The following is a 25,087-nucleotide window of genomic DNA, read 5'->3' on the forward strand; positions in this document are numbered from 1 at the left end:
TTAAGAATTTGTTCCCATGACTTATTCATTTGTTTCCGCATTTTAGTTAAATCATGGCCGCTTTTTAATTAAAACATAGGGAACTAATTGTTAAAACATGGCCACAAATTCATAAGTCATGGGAACAAATTCTTAATTGAGGGTCACAATCTAAATGTTTTTCTTCCGCATGTCATGTGCAGGGCTCTGTGCATTTGAATGATTTAGTTAAATGACTGATTCAATGACTCACTCATGAAAGCAGTCACTCTATTCATTTCTGAATGAATTACCTGACATCCTGGGGGAAAAACAAGATAACATGGTCACAAATTAAGAATTTGTTGACTCAATTCCCTCATTTTAGTTCAATTGCAGCCATGATTTAACAATTAAAACGATGGAACAATTTAGTACAATGCGGCCATGATTTAACTAGAACAAGAGAATGATTTAATAAAATGTGAACCTGATTCCTGAAAGAATCAGTGTTTTTGAACAAATCAGTTGAAAATGATTTGCAGAAAGAGTCAGGATCAGATTTGAGAACTAGCTGTTGTATAAAATTATAAAACTCATATTACACTACACACATTTACACAAGTATATGAACCCCTGGACAGGAGTTATTGGTTTTTGAGACTGAATAAAAAACGTTCACAGAAGATGCTAAAATCTGCTTTTGTTTGTTATTGATTGTTTGGATCAGTCAATGTGAGCCAGACGAGTTTAGAACTTGTTTATTTGTTGATTCATTTTTGCTCATCTCATATCTGCACAAAGTAGTATTACAGCTCTGCTTAGATCATCAAACCGATTTCCAAGGAACCGCACGCTGCCAAGCGCTCCCTCTTTGCATACAGATTACTCCTCCACAAAGCATTCTGCATTAGTCGCCCTGGCCCTGTTAACCAAAGAAGTTTTTCATGTTTTTGTTTTTTCAAGTGTGGCAATTACTTTTGTTTAGCTGGAGAGTCGACTGGAGACCTGAGGTAATTAAACGCTGCCCCCTGTGGAGGGCTGTTCAGAGCCTGACCGAAAGCACTGCTACTTTTGACAGAGCACCCAGTGGCCCTTGACTTCAATCTGAGAGCTGCCAGATCACTGTCATTATCACTGGGGAGAGCACTCTCCATCCTTCACTCGTCCGTCAAGCGGACCCTCCAGATGTATGGTAATCCAGGGGCTTCATGGTGTCGACAAAAGGCCCATCTCCAGAGTGTTTTGTTGAGCTAAAAAAAAAATAAAAAAAACTTGAGGGATTAAGGAAAGGAAAACATTGGTCTTTACTCGGATTCACATACATCTGATTAGAAATACACAACTTTTTTAAAAAAATATTCATTTAAGACTTTAGTTTAGCTTGGTGAAAGAAAAGAAGAAAAAAAACAATGTAGCCAGTCAAGTAAAATGCCAACTATGAGACCATTCAGAAGCATCTGCCAACCAGTTTCATGAATGTACAAGCAGTTAGAGGTAATCTTAATATGGCTCATCTAACAGCCCTTCAGAAAATCTATAAGGGCTCATGAGTATTAATTGGGTGCATGTTGTCACCTAATCAATATTCATGAGCTAAGCTGGTATGGTTTATACTGTTTCCTTTTCAGATCACTTCTTTGCCTCTAATGACTTGTATGTGATGCAAGCAAACTTGGCGACTGATCTGTTTTAGAAGTAGAGAATTAGATGTCATCAAAATGGAGTTCTTGAGAATGTTTCTGTGTTGTCTTTACGTGGTTTTATATGTTATTGTCAACTAGACATTCACCAGTTTACTAATGGATCAATAGCTATGTTTCCATCCACCTATTTGTATGCGCATTTTAGGATATTGCATAAAAAACCGCTGGATGGAAAAGCCAAGATGCGCATACATTCTAAAAATGTGCATAAAAATGTATGCACTCAATTGTATCAGATCTTTTTTTATCCGATAAGAAAACGTGCATAATCTAAGATGGAAACACATTTACCGAATAAATTCCTGAAAGGTTCTTAAGTTTGTTTTGGAGGTCTCCTATAACAAGTTTACATGCATCAAAGGTCAAAAAACACTTTAATTTTCTCATAATATACAGTGCACATCACCACATTTTTCAATGATTCTCAAACGACTCTTCCGATGCTTCAGTTACTCTAAATTCCCCTTTCCACGAGCCTGCTCTGCTCTGATTGGCCAGACGGCCCAGTCTGTTTTGATTGGTCTACCGCTTACACCACATGTGGAAACAAACGCCCATTACCATAACAAATTCAGCCCCGGAGGCTTCCTAAAGCTCAGTAATTGTACACACTGTAAAGACAACAATGTCTTCAATTTTACCATATCAATCTGAGCATAAGTCCGATGATGAAATATTGAAAGAACTAGTTATTCAACAAGAGCCTCCATCACAAGGATGACTTGAGCAGGACGTTTCTCAGTGATACGCTACTTAGTTTGACGTATATTATAAGATGTTGCAACTGTAACTCCTCACCATCAGCATTAACAAGTGTATGTCCATCAACAAACCCATGTGTATATTTCTAATGTATTGCGGTGCACATATAGGAACTGTATAATTAACTGTATGAATTAACGTGAATGACTGATATAACATTAAATTTTGTAAAACAAATCTTGCTCCATTACTCAGAGTAGTAAGAACAACAGACAGTCTGCATTAATGGACACAATTTTAGCTAATAGTGGCTCACAGCTGATTAGCAGAAGTATAAGACAGTGATAACATGAGTTAGCTGGTTTGCTGGAGACATACACAATATAAAACACAAAACTACATATTATGAACACCCAGTAGAAAATACATACATCAATAATTAATCATACTTACAGGCTGTGATTCTGAGGAGCAAGTTGGTCCAAATAAAGTGGCTATTATCCTATCTTTAATGACATTTTGTAAGTCCCATTTAGACCTTACGGAGATTTGAGAAGCAATCGTGAAGATGTTATTCTGCTGTTGTATCGCTGTGGTAATTTTAACCACTGACTCTTCACATCCTCATCCTTTGGGAGTGTTTACAAAGAGAATTTGCTGAGCAGAAAACAGCATCTTCTCGACATGTATACAACACGAACCAGCTACAGCGTTTTTGGGGATGAAAGTAGACGTTGTTCACGGGCAGCCAATGAAGACCATAGGCGGGCTATAGGCAAATGTGTTAATTTGTGATGTGTGGCCGTCACGGAAGTGGGATTCGAATTACTTTAATTCGAATATTTTTCATCTGCTCATTAGTACGCTAAAATGGATGTGTCAGATAAAGGAGACAAATAAAATGTGTTCTTCTGGGGGACCTACAGGAACAAGCTTGGGAAGCACTGAAGTAGACTCTGATGAAGAGAGAAATTCACCTTTCATGTCTTTCTATTCCTCCTGAAGCGGTTTGCTCACTCACACATGCTAAACAGCCTGAGGAGGCCAGAGAGAGAAAGAGAGGAAGTGGGTGAGGGAGAGTTGACAGGGTGTGTAAGAGATGAGCTGTGACAGATGTCTGTCAAACGACACTTCTACAGACACCGAAGGCAACAGAGCAAAGGAGCGCAGGGTTGAGTTTGTCTTTGGGGAGTTATAGTCTAGCGCCTCCTAGTGGAGGTGCACATAGTCATATTAATAAACCCCCAGCATCAGCACATCAACCAGAAACACATTTTTTAGGGGTCCAGTACTGAAGGGTTTTTCTTATTACTGTGATTTTTCTTCCCTGAACGTATCTGGATGTCAGAAATCGTAAAGTCAGAAGTGCCAAACTTGGTGGAATGATCCCAAATCTCACCCACCACTTAGGTAATCGAAATGACAACCGTCTGCTTTAAGACTTTTAGACCAAGCAGAAACATCTGCCAGCCAGTTGCATCAGCAGTCAGCTGAACGAAGGCTCTAATTCTACTTCTTTCACTTACTGGACTTCCACAAATCGGTTGTGACTACTGGGTGAACGTTACATCACCTGATTATTATTCATGAGCCAAGCTGATAAAGCTCATAAACTGTCCCCCTTACATCTCTGATGACATGAGGCAAGTCAATAACTTGAGACAGGAAGTGGGATCAAGAAGCATTGCGTGATGCTTGTTGAATCTACAACCATTTGCCAGGAGGTAGTGCTATTACGAGAATATTTACATTTTTGCTTATTTCTCAAGAACTGAATGGAACAGAATGAAAATCTCTTTGCAATGGTCATGTGGATTTTTTTTTTCAACATTGACAATAACAAGAACCTTTAATAAATGAGCACCAATGATAATTAATAATAGTTGAGAATCAAATCATTATATTTGAATGATTAGTAATGGCTAAAAATATTTTACTGTATTTTTCATCAAATAAATGCATCCTTGAAGAGCATCTTCTTTCAAAAATGTAAAAGAAATCGGAATTATTCTTTGGCCGGCATATAGGGCTTATATATTTTTTTATTTTATATATCAGCATAATTAAACTGTGAGTATAATGATAATAGTAACATTATGCTTTAGTACAATTGATGATATTTTTTGAATATTGTCCTTATTATATCACCCATAACATTTTTGCTCACATAGTATAAATGTGTTTTAGACTTTATATTTTAGGAAGGGGGTGCTTTTGATAACTCCCTTATCTAGACAAAGAAAAATTGTCCAAACATTTTAATTAGTCAAATGTTTGGCAAATATGAGACCATGAATGATTTAGATGTGGCCCATAAGAAGTAATGCAGGCCAAACAGCTAAACAAACCCTAGGTGCCATTTGTAGCTATATTCTAACTTCACATTTATAACTCCATCTGCAAAACCAAGATCCAGATGTTGTACTTCTTAAAGATTCACACTCACGTGTTTCCCAAGAGTCCTTCCTGTTCTGGTGGCTCAGGTCTTGGTTTTTTCATGACAGATGAAGGCAGCAACAGCTTTGAACAATGTCTACCTACACTCCCATGAATACACATGAGGGAGGCCATTGGCGTTTCGCTGCAAAATGCTGCACTCATTTTCTCGGAGTCATCTTGATGAATGATTTATGATTTACAAGGCCTGCCATTTAGTAATTGTTCTCTAATAAGACCGCTGAATGGCATGATTAAGTGCAGCCCTGCTGCGTTCAGGCCGGCTGTTTTAACTGTAAATCTGCGTTTAGTATGCCAGTCACATTCAGAAAGGCGTAGGATCTTCAATCAGGCGGGCATCAGCCTCCATGCAGCATTTATCCTGATAACACTTATATTGCTGTCTGAGATCACACACACTTACTCACGCTTTAGCGTGGCTAAAGGCCCTTTATTTCCTCATGAATAAGTCAGGCGCCACAAAAATCGACTCCTCACGCATTTCGTCTATTAATCTTTAACCCGTGTCTTTTTCAGTGTGTCGAAATCCGAGATGACAGTCACACAGAGGTCGCCGTCACTGCTCTGAACAAATGCTATTATAACATTTAAATTACCCAAATAAATAATGGCAGAATAATATTCAAACTGGCTCCCAGAGATCGGAAAGTGATAAGGCGTTGTGTCAAACGGTCACAATGATCTAAATGTATTTTGATCGAATTGGAACGCCCGTCATTCACAAAGCTGTACACACTTCCTACCCATTGCATGTTTGTTGAATATTTTTTGATGATTAGACCAATAAGAGTCTAAAGGCACATTTACATGGCAACGATGTACTAACTATGGAAAAGTTTTTCACATAGTTCACACGGATTCACGAAAACGACTCAAAACGCTGTATTCTGCTGCCAGGCCTATAGTTGCCAATGTCACTTTGTAAAGAAACACTATGTGCCTATAGATTGAACATGTATGGGCATACGCATGATGTCCCTGTTTTCAAAAATTCATGTTTTTGTAGTTTACACAGAGAGAAGATAACATGTTTTCAAAAGTTTGCATTTTCAGGCCCCCAAAACACTGGTGTCGTGTAAACGACCCCTAATACTCTCAGCTCTGCTTAAAGTCAAAGTTTGTTCAAGTTTTTTAGCTTTATTATGAATATGTTAGCCTTAAGGTTATGAATAAGCTGATGTGTTCCAAAACAATGACAAAATTCATATTTAGAAGATATAAGCATTCAAAACTTATAGTCTCATATATACATACATACATAATATATAAATATATAAAATGGTATATTAGTCTGGCAAGTAAACTAAAACATTTACTAGCCAATGCCGATTATTTTGCCAGGGTGTGCGTAGAGGGTTGTATGGTGGTTTGAACATTCTTCAAAATATCTTCTTTTATGTTCTGTGAAAGAACGGGTTTGGAATAGCATTAGGGTGAGCATTATGCATTATGTTTCCTTTAACACTTTCTGAAATGCGTCCTGTAGATTTCTTCCCAAACCAGTGCAAACAACTGAGTCTGGGCCTGTACGTGACTGTTATTTCCAACGCTTTCCTGCCGTGATGGAGTCTGCGTTGTAGCCAGGGGCAATGAGCGCGATGATGAAATTTGGGGTTGTCGTCTGTGTTTCTCTTATCGGCGATGCAGCCCGAATTTAAAACTCCAGAGGGGAGGGAGGTCAGGTAAGCTGTTGGATTGTGGGATACAGTGCTTAGGTGGTCAGCATTCCATTTAATCACGGCCGAACTCTCTGTCCAGCCGGCTCGATGATAAACGCACAGAACGGCTGCTACGAGAGCGAGAAAAAGGCTCTCACTGAGGCCTTTGTCCTCCTGCACCGATAAGAGAAGCACAAAGTAAATTAACACATGTGATGGGGGGCACAGAAGCCAACACACACCGCTGTGGGTATCAGAGATAAGATGTGGCATTGATGAATTGAATTTTATTTCCCATCAGCCCTTGCAGTCGGTGCAATAGAAAGCGCATTCCAAAATATTACCTGATGCAAAGATAGCCACAAAGAGAAGCGCGTGTAATGGGAAAGAACCACACAAACGACGGGAATGAGCATAGGTTTCCTCAAGCATGGGCATGTCTACTGTTACAGTGCTTTCACTGTCAGCGTTTCTTTTCATTTCCTTTTTTTTTTATTGAAAATAGACCTGACAAAGCAGCTATCGTACTTTTCTCCCCCTCTCTTTGTGGGGTTTGCAGGCCTGCAATAACCAAAAACTCACTGCTAAATGTCTAAAGCGTTATCAGTGCCGACACAGAATATGCAGACACGGGAACTTCGGTTTTAATGAATAGTCCGAAAGTAAAAAGTCTTAACAAACTAAATTACAACAAGACATTTTAGCTGAGATAACACATATTCTCATAACAGTGGCCTGCTAACCTTTTGAAAGCAGCATCTGGGTGTCTTCTGTGGTGGGGTTGTGCCGTGAAAAATCATCGTTATGGTGCTGACACCTCCTAATGTCTAAATACCAGCTGCTGCACTAGGGGAAACACAAATATAATGGAACAACGTGTCCCAACAGGCAACGTGTCATCTCAGATTTTGTATTAATTCGTAAATATTTTACAACACGTTGTTTTGTGTTCGCTTCAGCCTCTTGGGTGAGTCACAAGGCCACTACGTTTGTGTAACACGCGTTCTGCTGGGCTGATGGCCTGATCTTGTATTTGCAAAAGTAAAGTAATGCTGCGGCTCTAATAACCATATTGAGTTCGCTGTTATTGATGATTATTTGATGGGATCGCACACTAAATAGGCAGCTGGTGGCTGGAATGTTCTCAAAAGCCTGAATTGAGCAACTGAGTTTAATAAAGGAATACAAAAAACTATATAAATAATAGAAAACACATTGTTTTTGCTGGCTGCACGCAAAAAATAAACAGTGTGTTCAGTGTAGTCCAAATCATGAACAAATGCCTCCTATAGAAGCAGGTTTTGGTCAAAAAGACTCATGAGAAATTAGTTTAAATCAGTCTAATGAATAATTTGCTGAATCTGTCAGAATTATTACTGAATTGTTATCTGACTCACTCACTGACTGCATGTTTATATTTCAAATGTACATTAACAGAAGAATTTTGTTGTAATTAGTGGTAATTAAAGGGATAGTTTACCCAAAAATGAATGTACTGTCATCATTTACTCACTCTCATGTCATTTCAAACGCGTAAGACTTTCGTTCATCTTCGCATCACAAATGAAGATATTTTTTTTTAAATCTTAGAGATTTCTGTCCTTCCATTGACTGACACTTTGACGCTTCAAAAAGTTCATAAAGAGATCATAAAACTAATCCATATGAATTGAGTGGTTTAGTCCAAATTTTCTGAAGAGAGACAATCACTTTATATAATGAACAGATTTAATTTAAGCTTTTATTCACATATAAACATTCATCAACCATACATCAGTTATGGTAAACAGAAGCTCAAGCACGAGAACCAATGAGGTGCATTCTCGTGTTACGCAGCACGTTTGAGCTTCCGCAAGAACCAGTGAGGTTTGTTCTTGTGAATCAAAGCACATACGGTTGAGCTTCTCTTTATGTTTGCTGATTAATGTTTATATGTGAATAAAAGCCTAAATTCAGTATGTTCAGAAAATGTGGATTAAACCACATAAAAATGTTTTTAGGAACTTTTTAAGTGGTAGTTGTGTAGCTGTCTATGGAGGGACAGAAAACACTCAGATTTCAATATATGTATTTATTTAATTTTTATTTTATTTTATTGTAGCTTTATTTAAATGAACAAAAATACACAACATATATTATGTGTATTTGTTGTTGTTTTCAAAGTGGAAAACACTGGGTATTTTTGACAAATGCAAATAAACTGATAAAAATGTAAGTAAATATGAAGAAACCAACAAGAAATGGGGTCAGGACGTTTCATTATTTCCTCTCACTCCAGTGTTCTTCAGGGACCATGTTAATTGTGTCTTCAAACAGGCTCTTAATATGTACTAGGTTCAGGGTCACGTCAGAAACCCACTGATGCATATTTAGGGACACAAAAAATGTTGGTGTGTTGGAGTGTGTACGGGATATAAATCATAACAATATACACACATCTATACAAATGTAAGGGCTCTAGTTCCGCTTGAGCCTGGGAAGCTCTTCCTTGTTTAGCCAGGGTGAGATAACACGCACACGCTAAGCAGTACACGGTTAAATATGAAAAGAGGAATCCATTTCACAGTACACACACACTCGGGGAAAAACCATGGAGCTTAAACATTGTAAGCACTATTCAAGTAGAAAACGATTTTCCACTTCAACAATGTTAATGCACTTTAATGGCATGTCATAAATTCCCGATGTTGTTCACTCGCACAAGGCCCAAAGTAATGACTTAAAAACAAATTAGCACTGAAACCTTAACACAAACCATATATATTTTCTGACATTAAGTGTGTATATATTACATTTTTGCAGTTTTCCAGTTACACAAAAGCTGGATTTGTGCCATAGATTAGTTATTTTCCGCAGTAATGCATTATGGTATGCACTTTCCGTCTCTGTCGCTGAACAGCATCCTATAAAATCTTTTTAGATAACAGATTCATGCCATGCCATTTTTCTCAATCTTTGTATTTTTATTGCCCTTCCAAGAAAAGGGGCACATCCAATTCCTGACATAATGTTATATTTTCCTCTCTGCCTCCTCCAACAGTGAAAAACGCATCCATTCTTTAAAAGCCATGTGAAACCTGGAGGGCAAATAGATGTTGTCCCAGTTCTTTGCTTTGCTAGATACCATTTTTGATAATCTTGCCGTAGATCCCGTCCCCTCCTGCCTTTCTTTGCTCAAAAACAGTGTTTCCCGTATTTTATGAAGAGATGTAATACCCGTGAAATGGGAAATAAAAGGCACATGACACTTTTACAGATCTCAGGGCGTCTCTGTTGCTCTTTCATTTTCTGGGAAAAAGGATGAGAAGAAAATTTCTATCGGTTTCTCTCTCTCTCTCTCTGCGACACCATGTGGCCTTGATGCATGGTTTAAAAAAGCTCTGGTGCTGTACAGAAAATTGAAGAATGGTTCATTAGAAGGTCAAAACACTTCACGGGTAGTCATGATTCTGTGAACTTGTACTGTATAATCTATACATAAGATCGTTCTCTGACCCCTGTGTGGTGATCTTGAAGATGGTTTGGTTAATTACAGTATGAGAGACTTGCGCTTTTGATGAAGAATAGCGACCAATCTAACAACCCTGTTACCCAGATTATTGTCAGGGGGAAACCGATCAAACAAATATTATTTTCTCTAATGTATGTGATTATAAGTTTATCGATAACTACGGAATAATATTTGGGATCAAAAAAAAAGATAGCCCCTACTGAATGACAGCCTAATTTAGGCTAAATTTGCAACCCTTTTACTGTTTTGTTTTGTTTTTAGTTTTGTTTCATTTAGTTTCATTTCGTTTCGTGGTTTAATATGACCCACATTTTGGTTACGAGATTACAAAACCCTTCAACCCTGTTACTCATTCTGGCATAGTATATTTTTTTTCACCACATTGTAACCATGTAACATCATAAACATGATTTACTCTTCAGTTGGAAACACAAAGTCAGTGTATGATGTCTGATGCTGAGTGTAAACAGCAATGTAAATTTTAGTATACATCACATCTGATAATGCACCAAACTGAGTCAAATGTCCCACTCTGTTAAACAGCTGTATTTTTTTGCGTGATGTTTGTTGCATACTAGGTGTGCTAGTCATGTTAATTAGCATGGTGCTGTTTAATACAATCATTAATACACTGATCTATACATACAAATATCCACACACACACTCTTTTGGTTTGGTTTATTCTCATTTCACACATACGGCATATTGGGTGCTGCTCTATAAAGCAATGGGTTTTCCCTCTTGTCTGTCCTTGTGAATGTCAGTGTGATGTGCGTGTGTGCGCACCTCCAACCGTGGGACCTGGAGAGATGTCAATACGGGATAAATTCAATTTGGCAAAGTGTGGTGTGCACAGTGCATTCTTTAGAGACAAAGCCCAGAGAGGAATAACAGGCCTCGTCTGAGGTAAAACTCCCAGGTTGGCTCTTTGAGATTCAGAGGAAGCTTGGCACTATTACCATTTATATTACAGGTATTAGAGGCCGTCTGCTTGCACCCTGCCCTTTCCCATCCTGAACTTGACAATAAACTCCACAAGACTGTTTCAGAATGTCTGCACGCTGTGGGTGGCAAGATTGTTTCTGATTCAGAAAAGATAGCGTTTTTTTCCCCTTAACAGTTTTGGTTCAAAGAGTGTGCAGCTACAAACCTTAAACGGTATTAAAATTGAAATCAGATTGAGGATCAGACAAAACCATGGTATGGAAAATTTTGGAGGTCCAATTCATCTGGATTGGATTTGCTCAAGAAAGCCACATCTAACAGCATAAAATTAATCCAGCATGAAAAATAGCTTGTTTTAAATGCCTGTATATTGTAAACACAATGTAATTGACCAAAAGTTAAAACAAAATTCGACAAATAATCTAATAATTTTTTTTTTTTTTTTTTAGATTTTACAAATTTTCATTTTACCCTATATACATATACAGTCAAACCAAAATTTATTCAGCCACCTTATCTGAAAAATATTTCATTCATTCATACAGTTTATTCACTTTAGTTTACAAAAAATGGTAATAAAATATGACAAAATCTCAGAGTTAAACTGTGTCAGAAAAAAATAATCTTAATTATGAGATAACACTTAAGCAAAACATGATCAGGTCAAAGTGTCTGAATAATTTTTGGTTCAAAATTTTTATCAATTTTACTGGTATGAACAATTTTTGGGTATAATATGTCACAGTTTACTTTATTTTGCTATCCTCACTTACATAAATGAACTATAGCGTCCTAGACCCAAAATATCAAAAATATCTGAATAATTTTTGGTTTAACTATATATATTTTTTTATACCCATTTCTTGTATTTTTTTCTCCTTTATATATTTATTATTATATTTCATGTAATATTTTATTTAATTATATTTTATCTAATGTTTATTGCTAATAACACAAATCATGGTCAAAACTCCATTTGTCCTAAATTCTGTAAACGACGGTGCAAAAAATAAATAGTTTGACAAACATTTTCTTATGGTTAAATTAACCCCTTTCCCTAACTTATTTTTGTAAAAGAAGAATAAAACAGTTTCAGGCACTCTTTTGATCTTTTTTTTGTAAAAGTACTCAGTAAGAGCTGTGGAGCGGGCATTCGGTCAGCGAGAGCAAGGACTGATGGGAAATCTTTAGGCTCAGCTCCCTGCGGACCGCAGCACTCGTTTATCTCCTTTGCTTTCTCATGGTGACGGCCGTTGTTTTAAAGGGATAAAGTGCCGAAATCGATATATGTGTCCCGTCACTCAAATTCAACACTAAGAGGAATGGATCAGCTAGGGGAGGTCCGTGTGTGTGTGTGTGTCTAAGTGTGTGTATATGTTACCGCAAGAGCATATGGAATATTTATTATGATGATCCATTAATTTATCATCTACCAGCTGATATGATTAGTTACACATGCATTAGACTTGAGTTCTTGTTGCATTCTTAATGTCATGATTTCTACTATTAAATATGTGATGAGAAAGATAAAGATAGGTGTGTTCTCGTTTTTCCAAACATCTAACAAAACAAACTAGAGAACTGTTCATGACCTTGATTCCATTGTAGTCTGTGGCAAATTGGCAGAAGCGTTTGATTGGCTGCCCCAGTTATTTTAGGTGAGCATTATTATCCTCTGAGGTCACACTTCTGGTTGATCTTGTGCAAAACCAGGGCTGTGTCCAAAATCGCAAACTCTCCTGAGTAGGTACTTATTTTGAATAAGTAATTACTTCATGCTAAAAAAGTATGTTCTATATAGTATGAGTGTGTGTAGGATGAATGAAATCCAGATGTACGCCATCCTGTCATTGTCATGTGACCTGTCAGTGTCAGTTGTGTCGCTTCACTGCCATTCACAAATCCTCTCCCGTAGCCTCATGGGATAGTAAAGTGTCCATCGTATGCACACTTCAGAATCTCGACAGAAGTAGTAGGTCATCTGTAAACCTAATCTTTTATGAGTTCTGTACATTCAGACATACTTCTTTTGTCACATACTGTTTTTCACCTACTATATAGTAGGGAAGTATGCGATTTTGTAACACATTTACCAAACAAACTGTTTCTGATCTTGATTGCATCGCTATCTGAGGCTCTTTAGCTCAAGCGTTTGATTGCACGTGAGCATTGTCTTCTGAGGTTACACCTTTCGGATGGTCTTTGTTTTTTAAACTGTCCCGATCTTGACATAATTAACATCCGAGACTGTGCAGGAGTTGATAGTGCAAGGGTCCGTGAGACAAATAGACAAGAGCTTATACACTCATCCAGAACATGTTGCATGTAGACTCGCTCTGCCACCTGCATTGTAATGTGGCCCAGTCCCAAAGAGGAAGTGCCAGTTTGTCAATACTTCATTTGCTCCTTGATTTTGAAAACTTGAGCCAGTTGCCTTTGTGCAAACACAATGTCCAATTCAGGGAAGGTTTAGAGCTCATAAAGACAGGTAATTCTCTGGGTTATTTATTATTTCTGGTATTCATTTATTATTTCTAATTCAAACCCCTTATTGACCTTGATGGATGGCTGAGCTGCAAACAAACACTGGGGACACAGATTGAGTCTTTTATAAAAACAAAAGCTAAATTAATTCAGCGGCCATGGCTAATTGGCTCCTGTTTGAATTGAGAGGCAGGTCAATATGTTTGCCCAGGAAGACAAAGAGAGAGAAACCCTGCCAATCTCCAACGTTCGCTTTTCTGTAAGCCAAATCGAGACGCTCCTGATTGGTTTATAATTAGCAGGTCAAAGGACATTTCCTCCTCACGCTTTGAAGTTCTGAAGAGCCGTTGATGGTATTTCTGTAGGACTTGTATCAACAGGGAGTCCTTTGAGAAGCCATCAGCCGAAGGGAAGCGTAGTCCTAGACACTGACCTTGACCCTAACAGGAATGTGAGCAGAAAGGACGTAAAGACCTCATGTGGTTAGGAGAAGGGGGTAGTTGTAGTCATTTTGGGAGATTTGAAGCAATTCCCGCATCGAAGAACAGCAGGGCTTCTGCATTCAAAGGCCCTTCAATGGCAGATAGGCTTGTTTAGGTGTTGTCCGTTGCTGGCTTGGTTCTCAGCAGGATTACCTTGCATGTTTTTCAGAAACAAAGGAACATAAGAAGCCAAGTTGGACCTCCCCTGAGGCGCTGATGCCTTTTTTTCCCTTTCGTCCTCTATTTGGTGTGAGGAGAATTACAGTCTCTCCTCAGGAGAAGATCCTAGATGAATCCATTTGTTTACCTCAGGCTCTTTTGGCTTTGTGAAAGTTGATTCTGTGGAAACCCCCTCAGAGTTGTTACAAGGACAACTTCGGAGGTTTGATTCACCTTGCAGCCATATTTACTTGTTTATAAAGTCATATTATTATGTAGCCATTCATTTAACGATTGATTGAGTCCATTTTTTTTGTACCTTTTCCTTCCAAGAACTGCCCACTCAGGCAGGAAAATGTCATGTAAATGAGACCAACCACCATTAGCTTTGTTGTTATTGGAAGTTTAGGGGCAGGTAAGTCTCAGGGCAAAAAATCATTCAAATAATGGCTCAGCAATCTCTCCAGAAGGTTAAGTTTCCCTGCCTATGACTTCAGGACCTGTTATGTGTCTCAGAATTGAAGCACTGAGATGGGCAGGTCTGCTCTGTAGAACAAAGCGAACAGGATGACAAGGTAGAGGAAGAAAGCTGATTGTAGATCAAGGCCCATCTCTCTGTAAAGCAGGGGAACTAATTTGGATCTTAGTCAGTGAATTCCCAATCATATTGTTCTTCAAAGCCACCTCAGGAACAGCATCTCTTAGAGAATTCTGTGAAAGTCGCCATTAGCGGCTGCAGATCATTCAAAGTGACTTACAGTAACTAATTTCAGGGATGGTCCCCCTGGAGCAGCCTGTGGTTAAGTGTCTTGCTAAAGGGCACAATCATTATAAAGCTGGATTGTGATCACAGTAACTGTCCAATTCCACCTCTTACCTTGGATTGAACCTGTATCCTTTGTATTAGCAGCCCAAGGCCTTAGCGACTAGGCTACATCCACCCGTGAACGGAATATTGTGCCTCACAGACCTCATTTTTCCCCACTTGTAGCTATTTTTAGTGGTAGCTTTTGAAGATTATTCCATGTTAGAGACATTCTACCACACAAGAGGAGTATATACTGTACGACACTGAAACATCTGTTATAGAGTGCATAATCAGCAAAGCGTCACTATTCACATATGTTCAAAATCGTACACCTTTTGATAAATGTCATTCTAATATTTGACAGAAAATATTTCTAAATAATTGCAGATGATTAAACACTCTTAAATTGTCAGTTGAGATTGACACATGAATTGGCTGAATTGCTTTAAATGGTTCACACAGCTAACCCACCAATTTGTGAATATTCGTGGTCTTGACCTTCTCAACTGTATCCAAAATTTAAAATAATTGTTATTGAATTGTTACTGAATACTGTATGCTGAATATTGTTACTGAATTGTTATTCAGTTATTCAAGTATACCTCAAACATAAGTTATCTGTCTCACTCATTTTTGCATACAACCCTGTTATTGTATGACTTTCCTTTCTTAGAAATCATTTGTATTCTTTCTAAAACAAGTAAAATTGTCATTCCATTTTCACAATTTTACATCAATTTTTAGTGTTGTATTTGCATGTTTGTCAAGTATTCTCAAGCTCAAATATTCAGTTCTGTTATGCAAGTTATTGTAAGAAAAATGATCAAACATTTGGTCCCAAGTTTGTAGCTAGTACCTTCTGAATGACAACTTAATTCAGGCTAAATTGTCAACCCTGTTATTCATTTTCTGGCGTAGGATTTTGTTTTTTGTTTTTTTTTATTTGTTTCGTCTTGTTTTCAATTTTGAGGGTTATTTAATGTTTTAATCTATTTAGAAAAATATTGCAGAGTTTCAGAAACTACAAACATTAGAACATGAATTGTCTGAGGTGAAAAGAATCAGCAGGCTGTAATTTTTACTCTATTCATGAAAAATATCATTTATTTCACATGAAACACAAACAGTAACAGGTGAAATACTGGTAAACTATCAGGTTTTTTGATCCAGTTCATTAAAGCAAACTTCAAAAAAGGAATAAGACATCCAGTCACTAACACTGAATAGTCATTTTGATGAAGGACGTGTGCTATCCTGAGCCTTGGAGTGTCTGCTTAAATGGAGATGTGTTTTGAATTCCTCTCAGCTGCCTGATTTTCTCGACTCTTCTCAAAACACAGACTATTTTGTAAAAAAATATATATCTTTCCTGTACATTAGCATGTTTATATCTATCTGTTTTATGTGTGTTTGCACATTTGGCTAACAAGGAGTGTATGTAATTGATATGTGTAACCAGAGCAGAGGATTTCACAAGTCGTGTCTGACCTGTGTGCTAATGAAGCTCTGCTGAGATCCGCTCATACACACACAGACACACACTTACCTAAGTACATACAAGACACAGATACCTGTGAGTGACCTGTATGTTAATGATCTCAGAGTAGACATTCTCCCCTTTCTCTCTCTCTCTCTCCCTCTCTCTCTCTCGCTCTCTCTCTTTACATATTTGCTTTGGCTTCCTTGGGCTGTCAGAGGTAAAAGCCCTAGTGCATTTATGTTTACACAGAAATGTCGATATTATTGCTCTTTGCTCCAGGTTTATGAGTTGTTTGCATACAAGCTCTTTTTTTTCCCTTTATTTCCAATTGAGAAGTATGGGTGGGATATACTGAAACCATTAACTATTAACCATAACTTTTTGATTGGTACTGTACAAGCAACTACATACAACCAACTAACAAGCAGAGAATCATGTACGTAGCTAGTAGGAGGAGGCTCATTCACATTCTAGAGCATTTGATTGGATAAAAGTCTGTGTAGTACAAGATGAGTCATCAACAATTTTCCGTCTGTTTAACAGTAAGAGAAAATCTGTAAATTTAAGTGTGTATATCTGATTAAAGGGAATTTAATCAATTGTTAGGAGTAGAAGAGCATATACAGTATATATGGTTTCAAAGTTTGACTAAAAGCCATATAAAATCAACTAAAAACTATAATACTTAAAAGCAACAACAATAACATTTCTGTTTGACAGAAATTGAGCTATAAACTTACTTTTGGTGTTATGTAGGCTACCAAATGCAGTCACAATGATAGCATGTTGTTCATGGTTGGACGTTACTATGCAGTTGCTAAGGATTGATTGTGATTTTTAGATCATAAAGTCAGTTTTCCCTTTAATTTTGTCCATAGGGGAATAGATTTTTAACAATAACTTTAAAGACAGACCTACTGTGAGCTACGAGGTTGTTAACCAGTGGTATATGGTATAAAGTCATCAGTCTGCATTAACTCAACATACTTAATAAATAATTGTGATTAACATTTGAATTTCTTGTGAGGAACTACATCACCCATGATTCTACAAAGAAATCTCCACCAATCAGAAAAATGTCTCGGTCATGTATGTAACCCTTGTTCCCTGAAGGAGGGTTACGTCAGAACTGAATTGACGAATTGGGATTTCAATTCGTCAGTTCAGTTCTGATGTAACATTGAACGTGACTGACTGAAAGGGAACAAAACCCATGAATCGTGCCAAAAGAACTCTGTAGTGCCCACCCACTCCCATGAAGCACTGCAAATGCCATAGTAGAGTTTCCCTATGCTCTCAAACTACTTAAATATTTGTATATACTCTAAATAAACATAAAATATGTTGTTTCTAAAAACACAATCAAAATCTTTAAACCAATATGTATGTACTTTTCTATCGTTTTTAATCAGACAATGTCATTCGTAATGTTTCATGTAATTGTACTTCTTTCTCTCATTAAAGCTGTTTAGTGCACATTATTTTTTTGCTTCAAGTCTGAGTTTGAAATGTTGTAATTCACCTTGCACCAGGTTGGATTGGTTCATGGCTTATGATGCTTTAAAGACATTTTTCCGGAAATAATACTACCAATGACACTGAAAAAGTAGACGGGCACTGTTATGCTCGGTTTCTGACTGGCCAATCTCTAGATATGGCTCAGGTCAATGTAAATATAAGGGATTTTCATTTCACCCATTTTACCGTCGGTCAGTCGAAAATCAATTATATTTGTAATACCAGAACCCAAGTATCAACAATAATGTTAAACAATACCTTTCATAAGCACTACTAATGATTGTGTAGAACTGTTTAACTGCATAAAGCAGCTGGTGGGTTATCCATCATATTGCGCTTTTATTGTATTTATTCATCTATTTTACAAGGCTTTAGCACGATACTCCATTATTGTAAATTCTGCTCCATTGCATTTTGATTGAACGATGCCCTTTAATGTCTTTGTGTGTTTGCATGTATTTGCATGCGTTTGTGTGTGTGTGTGTGTGTGTGTGTGTGTGTGTGTGTGTGTGTACTACTGTCTGTGTTTATGTTGTGTTATAAAGGTGACCTGACACAAAGTTCCCCTCTCTCTGTACTGCTATAATTTTCTCTCTTTCATGAATCAGAATAAATTATTGACATTTCTGTAATGAAGCCGCTGGTGGTTTAGTATTTAGCATAGTCTATCACCCTCCTATACACACACACACACACATGATTCTCATGACTCATGAATATTAGCTTTCATAGACTTAAACAGAGCACTGAGTACAGTGCAAACACCGTAGATATGTTCAGAATATCATACTACTCATTAGGGCTGGGCGATATGGCCAAAAAAAATCATGAAAAGAAAAAAATTCTAGAAGATTTTTTTTAATAGAAATAATTAATAGAAAAAAAATATATAAAAAAAAAAATCTTATTTCACATCCTGCCCAATGGTCACCTATAAACAATGTTCATATTAAAGGCTATGAAAACAAGTATAGTAAATGTAACCATGTAGTCTGTTATATATGTGCAAAAAAGGGTCAAATCACATTACTTTCTTACATTGTAACATTACTGTGATGAGCAGGGCGGGGCAAGAGCCGTGAGGGAACGGGGCGAGGCCAGTAACTCGAGTGATAACGAGCGTCAGCTGCGCGTTGCACCGGTCTCGTATCTCTCACAGAGGAGCTCCGGAAGCATAAAAGGAGGAGCGATGACAGTGAGGGACGAGAGAGGACCAGGCCTGGACTTTATGTTATGTTTTATTATGTTTGTGTGGCCGTGAGGGACTGCCAGCATTTTACTTTCGTTTTGTATTTGTTTATTTTGTATTAAAGTTTGTTTGTTCTTCCCGTATCTACGAACTGTGTTACAATTACAATCTTAAAATAATGCTTTTTAAAGCAGAAGTTAAATTCACTAAACTAACAATCTAAATAAAAACAAAAGCACAGACTAATAATATTAGGTTATTTTGATTTTCCCCTCTACAATAGTGACTTTACAGTTACTGCTATCACAAAAATACACTTACTTATAGGTTTAAATTTCTACATATGGCATATTTATTGTTCAACAACAAATATTATAGAATTTTAGTCAGAATTATGGTGCTCCTATTCAATTGCGCGCCGTCTGTTTGATGCGCATGCGCGCGGCGGCGCTCGTTCACTGAAGTGTGAAGTTTAGTGGAAATTAACTCGCTGGCATAAGGATCGTCCACTCCTGACAGCAAAATGGAAATATTTGCATGACTTTCTAACATTTACAGATGGAGAATATACCTGTGAAATATAGGTTATGCACTGAGGAAAACACCATAAACGCATTATCATTAAACAGCGCAAGTATCTGTCAGAGCATCTGACGCTTTAAACTATACATGTTAACTATATATTATGAGTTATTTTAAAGCCCTTAATATTAAGCATGTCTCATGTTTAGGACAAATTGTATTCTGCATTTTATTCACAGCAGAACTCTGTGTCCTCTGCTATTTTTCAGATGCACTCCAAATTGTATATCGATGTAAACGGTATTGCCTCATTCCATATCATATATAAAAATATATCGATATATCGTATAAACTCGATATACCGCACAGCCCTACTTCTCATACACTATTTTGCAGTATATATACTGTGCACAGTATGCAAATGATCTTAATGCACGGAATACCTGAATGACCTACTGTACATTTACACTATTATTTATTATTTCCCCCCCTACAGCCAGGGTTATTATGGTAAAACTAAAACCATATATAATATACTAAAACTAAAACCATAAAAACATTTACCTTATACAATGCTAGTATTCCAACTGTCTTAAACAGTCATCAAGAATGAAAAAAAGTTCATATATCAATGTTGTTGGTTTCTACCCTTCCTTATCTCACTGTAAAGACTGACACGTCTTTCATTTGATCCATAGCGTAATGTTAGTCTCGTATGGAGGACGCGTCACAGTCTGCCACCTCTTCTCCTGCTTGAATACAAACATACTACAGACAGCTTCCAATAGCGAGAGGTTAAGATACTCATGGCCCTGTTATGTTAATCTCCCTCTCCCTCTGCTGTTTACTTTCATTTGAGAGCGTGTTCTCAGAAATTGCCCAGATATTATGTCTTTAATCACTGCCTGTAAAATACAACGCTGCGGATGGAGGCGTTAAGCTCGTAGGCTCGTGAATTCTCCGGCATGCGCAGTGCGATCTGTGATCATAAGCTATGAGGGTGTTTGAGACTGAATTAGATCAAAGTGGGCCTCGTGTAAGGATTACAGAGGCGAGAAAAGTGCAGGAGGCATAATATTGACAATGCTAACGGGAAGAAACAAGCCAATGTGGTAGGCAACAAGGATTTCTTTCTTGATTTTAAGAGCTTTGGACTGTGGGCTATATATGTAATTTTACTGATCTTTTATGTGGAGATTCATTGTTGTTGTTTTCATTTGAACTGTTGATTAATTTCAGCTAGGCATGTGACGGTATCAAATTTTCATCTTGTGATAATTGCTGAAGCTTTTATCACGGTATTGAAATAAGTGCAAGTGCAAAAAGGTGTTGTCATAATATAACAGGTTTAATAACTTTTTTTCTCATAACAAAAAAAAAAAAACTATACACTTTTTTGTGTACAGTATTGCTTTATTGTATTTTTATGTTCAAAGTAAACAAATGTTTCATTGAAACAGATTAAAGTGCAAAAGAATTACAAAAAAACAATAGGTAATACTTTGCATTAGTTATCTAAGGCATTAACTAACATTAACAATGAGCAATAGCTACATTTGTTACAGAAGTTATTATTCTTTGTTAATGTTAGTTAAAAATACAACTGATCATTTTAGTTCATGTTAGCTCAGGTCCATTAAATAATACAGTCACAACTTTTGATTTTAATAATGTATTATTGAATGTTGAAATTAACATGAACAAAGATTAATAAATGCTTTAGAAGTATTTTTCATTGTTTGTTTACTAATGAATTAACTAATATTAACTGATGGAGCCTCATTGTAAAATGTTACCGAACAATAGCAAAGAATCATAACTTTTTTAATCAATATCTAAGGCATGTTAGTCCAGATTAAAATATACAAATGTTTAAGTTTGATGATAAATAGACTTAAGTCTTTATTTAAGAATTTGATGCTGTGATGAACCATTGCGAATACAAAAATCTGAATGGCTGTTTGAAACATTTAGCGGGGTAACCGCTGCGTTTCTGCTGTTCCATCAGTGCCATCTACTGTCAGAGAGTGAAAGTGCATTTTCATTCAGCGCATCGTTCCACCATGCTTCTCGTGTACGTTGTGCTTGTTTCCATCAGTGTGCATGTCTCTTTGACACAGAATACAGCGGTGGTGTGCATTTTAAATGGTTAATGGGAAAAGCATTCTTAAAGGGTTAGTTCACCCAAAAATGAAAATTCTGTCATTAATTACTCACCCTCATGTCGTTCCACACCCGTAAGACCTTCGTTCGTCTTCAGAACACAAATTAGGATATTTTTGATAAAATCCGATGGCTCAGTGAGGCCTCCATTGACAGCAAGATAATTAACACTTTCAATACCCAGAAAGCTACTAAAGACATATTTAAAACAGTTCATGTGACTACAGTGGTTCAACCTTAATGTTATGAAGCAACGAGAATATTTTTTGTGCACAAAAAACAAAACAAAATAATGTCTTTATTCAACAATATCTAGTGATGGGCGATTTCAAAACACTGCTTCATGAAGCTTCGAAGCTTTACGAATCTTTTGTTTTGAATCAGTGGTTCGGAGCGTGAAAGTCACATGATTTCAGTAAATGAGGCTTTGTTACATCATAAGTGTTTCAAAATTTCAATAGTTCACGTGACTTTGGCAGTTTGATACGTGATCTGAACCACTGATTCGAAACAAAACATTCGTAAAGCTTCAAATCAACATGAAGCAGTCACTGAGCCATCAGATTTTATCAAAAATATCTTAATTTGTGTTCTGAAGATGAACTAAGGTCTTACTGGTGTGGAACGACATGAGGGCGAGTAATTAATGACAGAAATTTCATTTTTGGGTGAACTAACCCTTTAAAATGTGTGTAGCATTCTTAAAAAGCAACGACCGCCCATTACAGACTGAAACACAAGGGTATAAATACACAGAGAAACGAGGGATAATGAGGAACAGGTGCAGGTGATTAGTTGACATGGTGACTAACAAGCGTAGCTATAGAAACAAAGGTAAACAGGAACTAAACCACAGTAACTGAACACAGGCACAGCAAGACAAAAGAACATCAAAATAAAAGTCCTGAAACAAAGAGTGAAATTGTGACAATATGTGAAACTTATGTTTTTTGTTGTTTATTTTTACAAATATGACGAATTATTAATTCTGTAGTATTATTACATTTTTGTGGAGTTGCACAGTATGACATTTTACAACCCGAATTACCTTTGTATTGCCATGAAAAGGTCAAACCATGTGATATTTTATGGTCTACTACTTATTGATCTTGACATAGTAATGAGGTTCAAAGGGGTCCTCTCTCTTTTTTTCTTATTATTATATTGTCAATAACAAAACTACTTAATAATGTTTAATTTTCAAAAATGAGGCATTGCTTTTTTTTTTACATTATATCAGGATCATATTTTTGACTTCACTGTATGTCCCAAAATATCAAAATAATTTTGAATTCAGAAATTAAAAACATTCTCATCACAGAAAAGCTGTAATCAAGTCATTTCAAGTATAAATTGCATTTTTAATACACTGACAGCAGTAGTCACTCATCCCTAATTATCACCATGACAACAGAATGATGAAGTGACTCTGGTTGGAAAGGAAGTTCTTTTAAAATCTTCGAATTTCCAGTCCTTCTAAATCTTTGTTTTTAGCTGATGTTTATTATTTCCATTGTTTCTAAGTGTCTCTGACGCTCCACAGGACGTGCTGTTTCTCCATTGTTAAATCTACACCTTTTATTGACACAGAACTGATCGCTATCTGCCAGCGAGAATATCATTCATCTTTGTTGTCTTTTCTGGAGCGTTTTTGTGGGAAAAGGTATTGACAACGGAGAATAACAGAAAGCCGCTGCCAATTTAGACAGGCGTTGTGGTCCGTGGAGAGTTGAGCACATTTATTAGCCTGATCTACTGCCAAAGATCCCATCAAAGTGATAAGAGGATGGACAGGGCCTGACGTTTGGACTGGAAAGACGAGAAGGCCGAACGCTCTCGGGAGATTACAGGATGAGACGGATTAGAGGCCATGAGATTATGAGATATTAGCTTTGATAATGGACTGTGTGTTTTGTCAGTGATAATGTAAGAATTACAATCTGATTGCCTAAAGATCTCTGACTAACAAGATTCTCACATTTCTCTCTCTCTCTTTCACACAGATGCAGATCTTCATGTATAACTCAGACGACTTTGACAGTCTTAACACAGCCATACGGGAGAAGCGAGTAATTGCGGCCATGGCTGTCTTCTTTCAGGTGAGAGCTCGCTCGTTTCGAAAGCGTCTTCATGTTCGACTGCTGAGCTTTGTCGGTGTTAAGTGCCAGCATTAAAAGGCATTGATTTTGTGAGGAGGTTTTCTCTCGTCCCATTAAGTTCGGTGATACTCAAACTGCTCTGTTTTCTATATGGAAAAACTCACACATATTCGCTCCAGTTCTGTGCTGTGCTTTTGTCAACCCCGCTGCGATAATCACAAAACAGCAATTTAAGGCTCACCGTCTTTTACTAGGAATTGTGTATGTGTGGGTTTGTATACTCATCTCTCACATTTTGAGAAATTACACGTGTCAGTGCAGTCAGGCTGTAATAATCCAGAGTTCAAAAGACTCTTCAAACAGTCCTAAAAACAATTGGCAGGAAACAGGTGGGTGTGTGTGTGTGTGTGTGTGTGTGTGTGTGTGTGTGTGTCAGGTTTTGCCTACAAAATGTCCTCACAATAAGGTGACCACACTTCTGAAATGGAAACCGGGGACATTTCCTATTTGAGTGGTCAAAATATCACTGAAATCTCATTTGTTATTATCTATTAATTTAAATATAGGGACAGTACATTTTTGAATGTTTTTTTTTTTAATTATTGTGGGTTCCCTATATTATTATTATTATTATTATTATTAATATTAATAATTATTATGATTTTAGTTTGATTATTAGGATTTTTGGTCTGGTTTGAACAATTCACCGCAACTGAAAAAAAAAAAAAAAATCACACCGTGAAAACAGTTATGGGGGGGTATCACACAGTTTTTGCCAATCTCATGTTAATCTTGAGTACATCTAGAGTAACAATGCATCCTGCATATCTCTGAAAAGTCTTTAGTTTTATCATATTTATAAAAGATAGATACGCTAAACCGAGTCTTTCCGGAAAAAGCCGAGCTCCTGGAGGCGTGGCCTGCCGTCAGTGCCGTGGGCGGAGCTAAAGAGTCACGAGCGCACACAGCTTCTGCGTAGAGATCGTCTGCTAGCTGCGACATCATTATAAATACAAAGGGAACAAAAACGTTTGTGGTGTTTACATTATATGCACTTGTGCGCCGATTGCCAACAAAACACAGACATCTGATGCAGCTTTACTCACCACCCGCGATCTGCAAATCCAGCGCCGAACTGGGACTTGTTTACAAAGTATTCGTCACCAAAATCCCAGGAACAAACAAACATACATGCACAACTCCATTGCTGCCATGGAAAAACAATCTCCATCCACTGTTCCCTTGA

At 37.2% G+C, this 25,087-nt stretch overlaps 1 protein-coding gene across 1 annotated transcript in view; it reads left to right on the plus strand.

Annotated features, from left to right (window-relative positions):
• The window catches only part of ptprga (protein tyrosine phosphatase receptor type Ga), a 276,522-nt gene that overhangs the window by 179,588 nt on the left and 71,847 nt on the right, over positions 1–25,087 (plus strand). The window contains 1 exon segment of the mRNA XM_051912024.1: positions 23,746–23,841. Within this exon segment, the coding sequence (XP_051767984.1) occupies positions 23,746–23,841 (96 nt within the window).

This window comes from Ctenopharyngodon idella, chromosome 11 (assembly GCF_019924925.1).
Source record: "Ctenopharyngodon idella isolate HZGC_01 chromosome 11, HZGC01, whole genome shotgun sequence".
Lineage (NCBI taxonomy): Eukaryota > Metazoa > Chordata > Actinopteri > Cypriniformes > Xenocyprididae > Ctenopharyngodon > Ctenopharyngodon idella.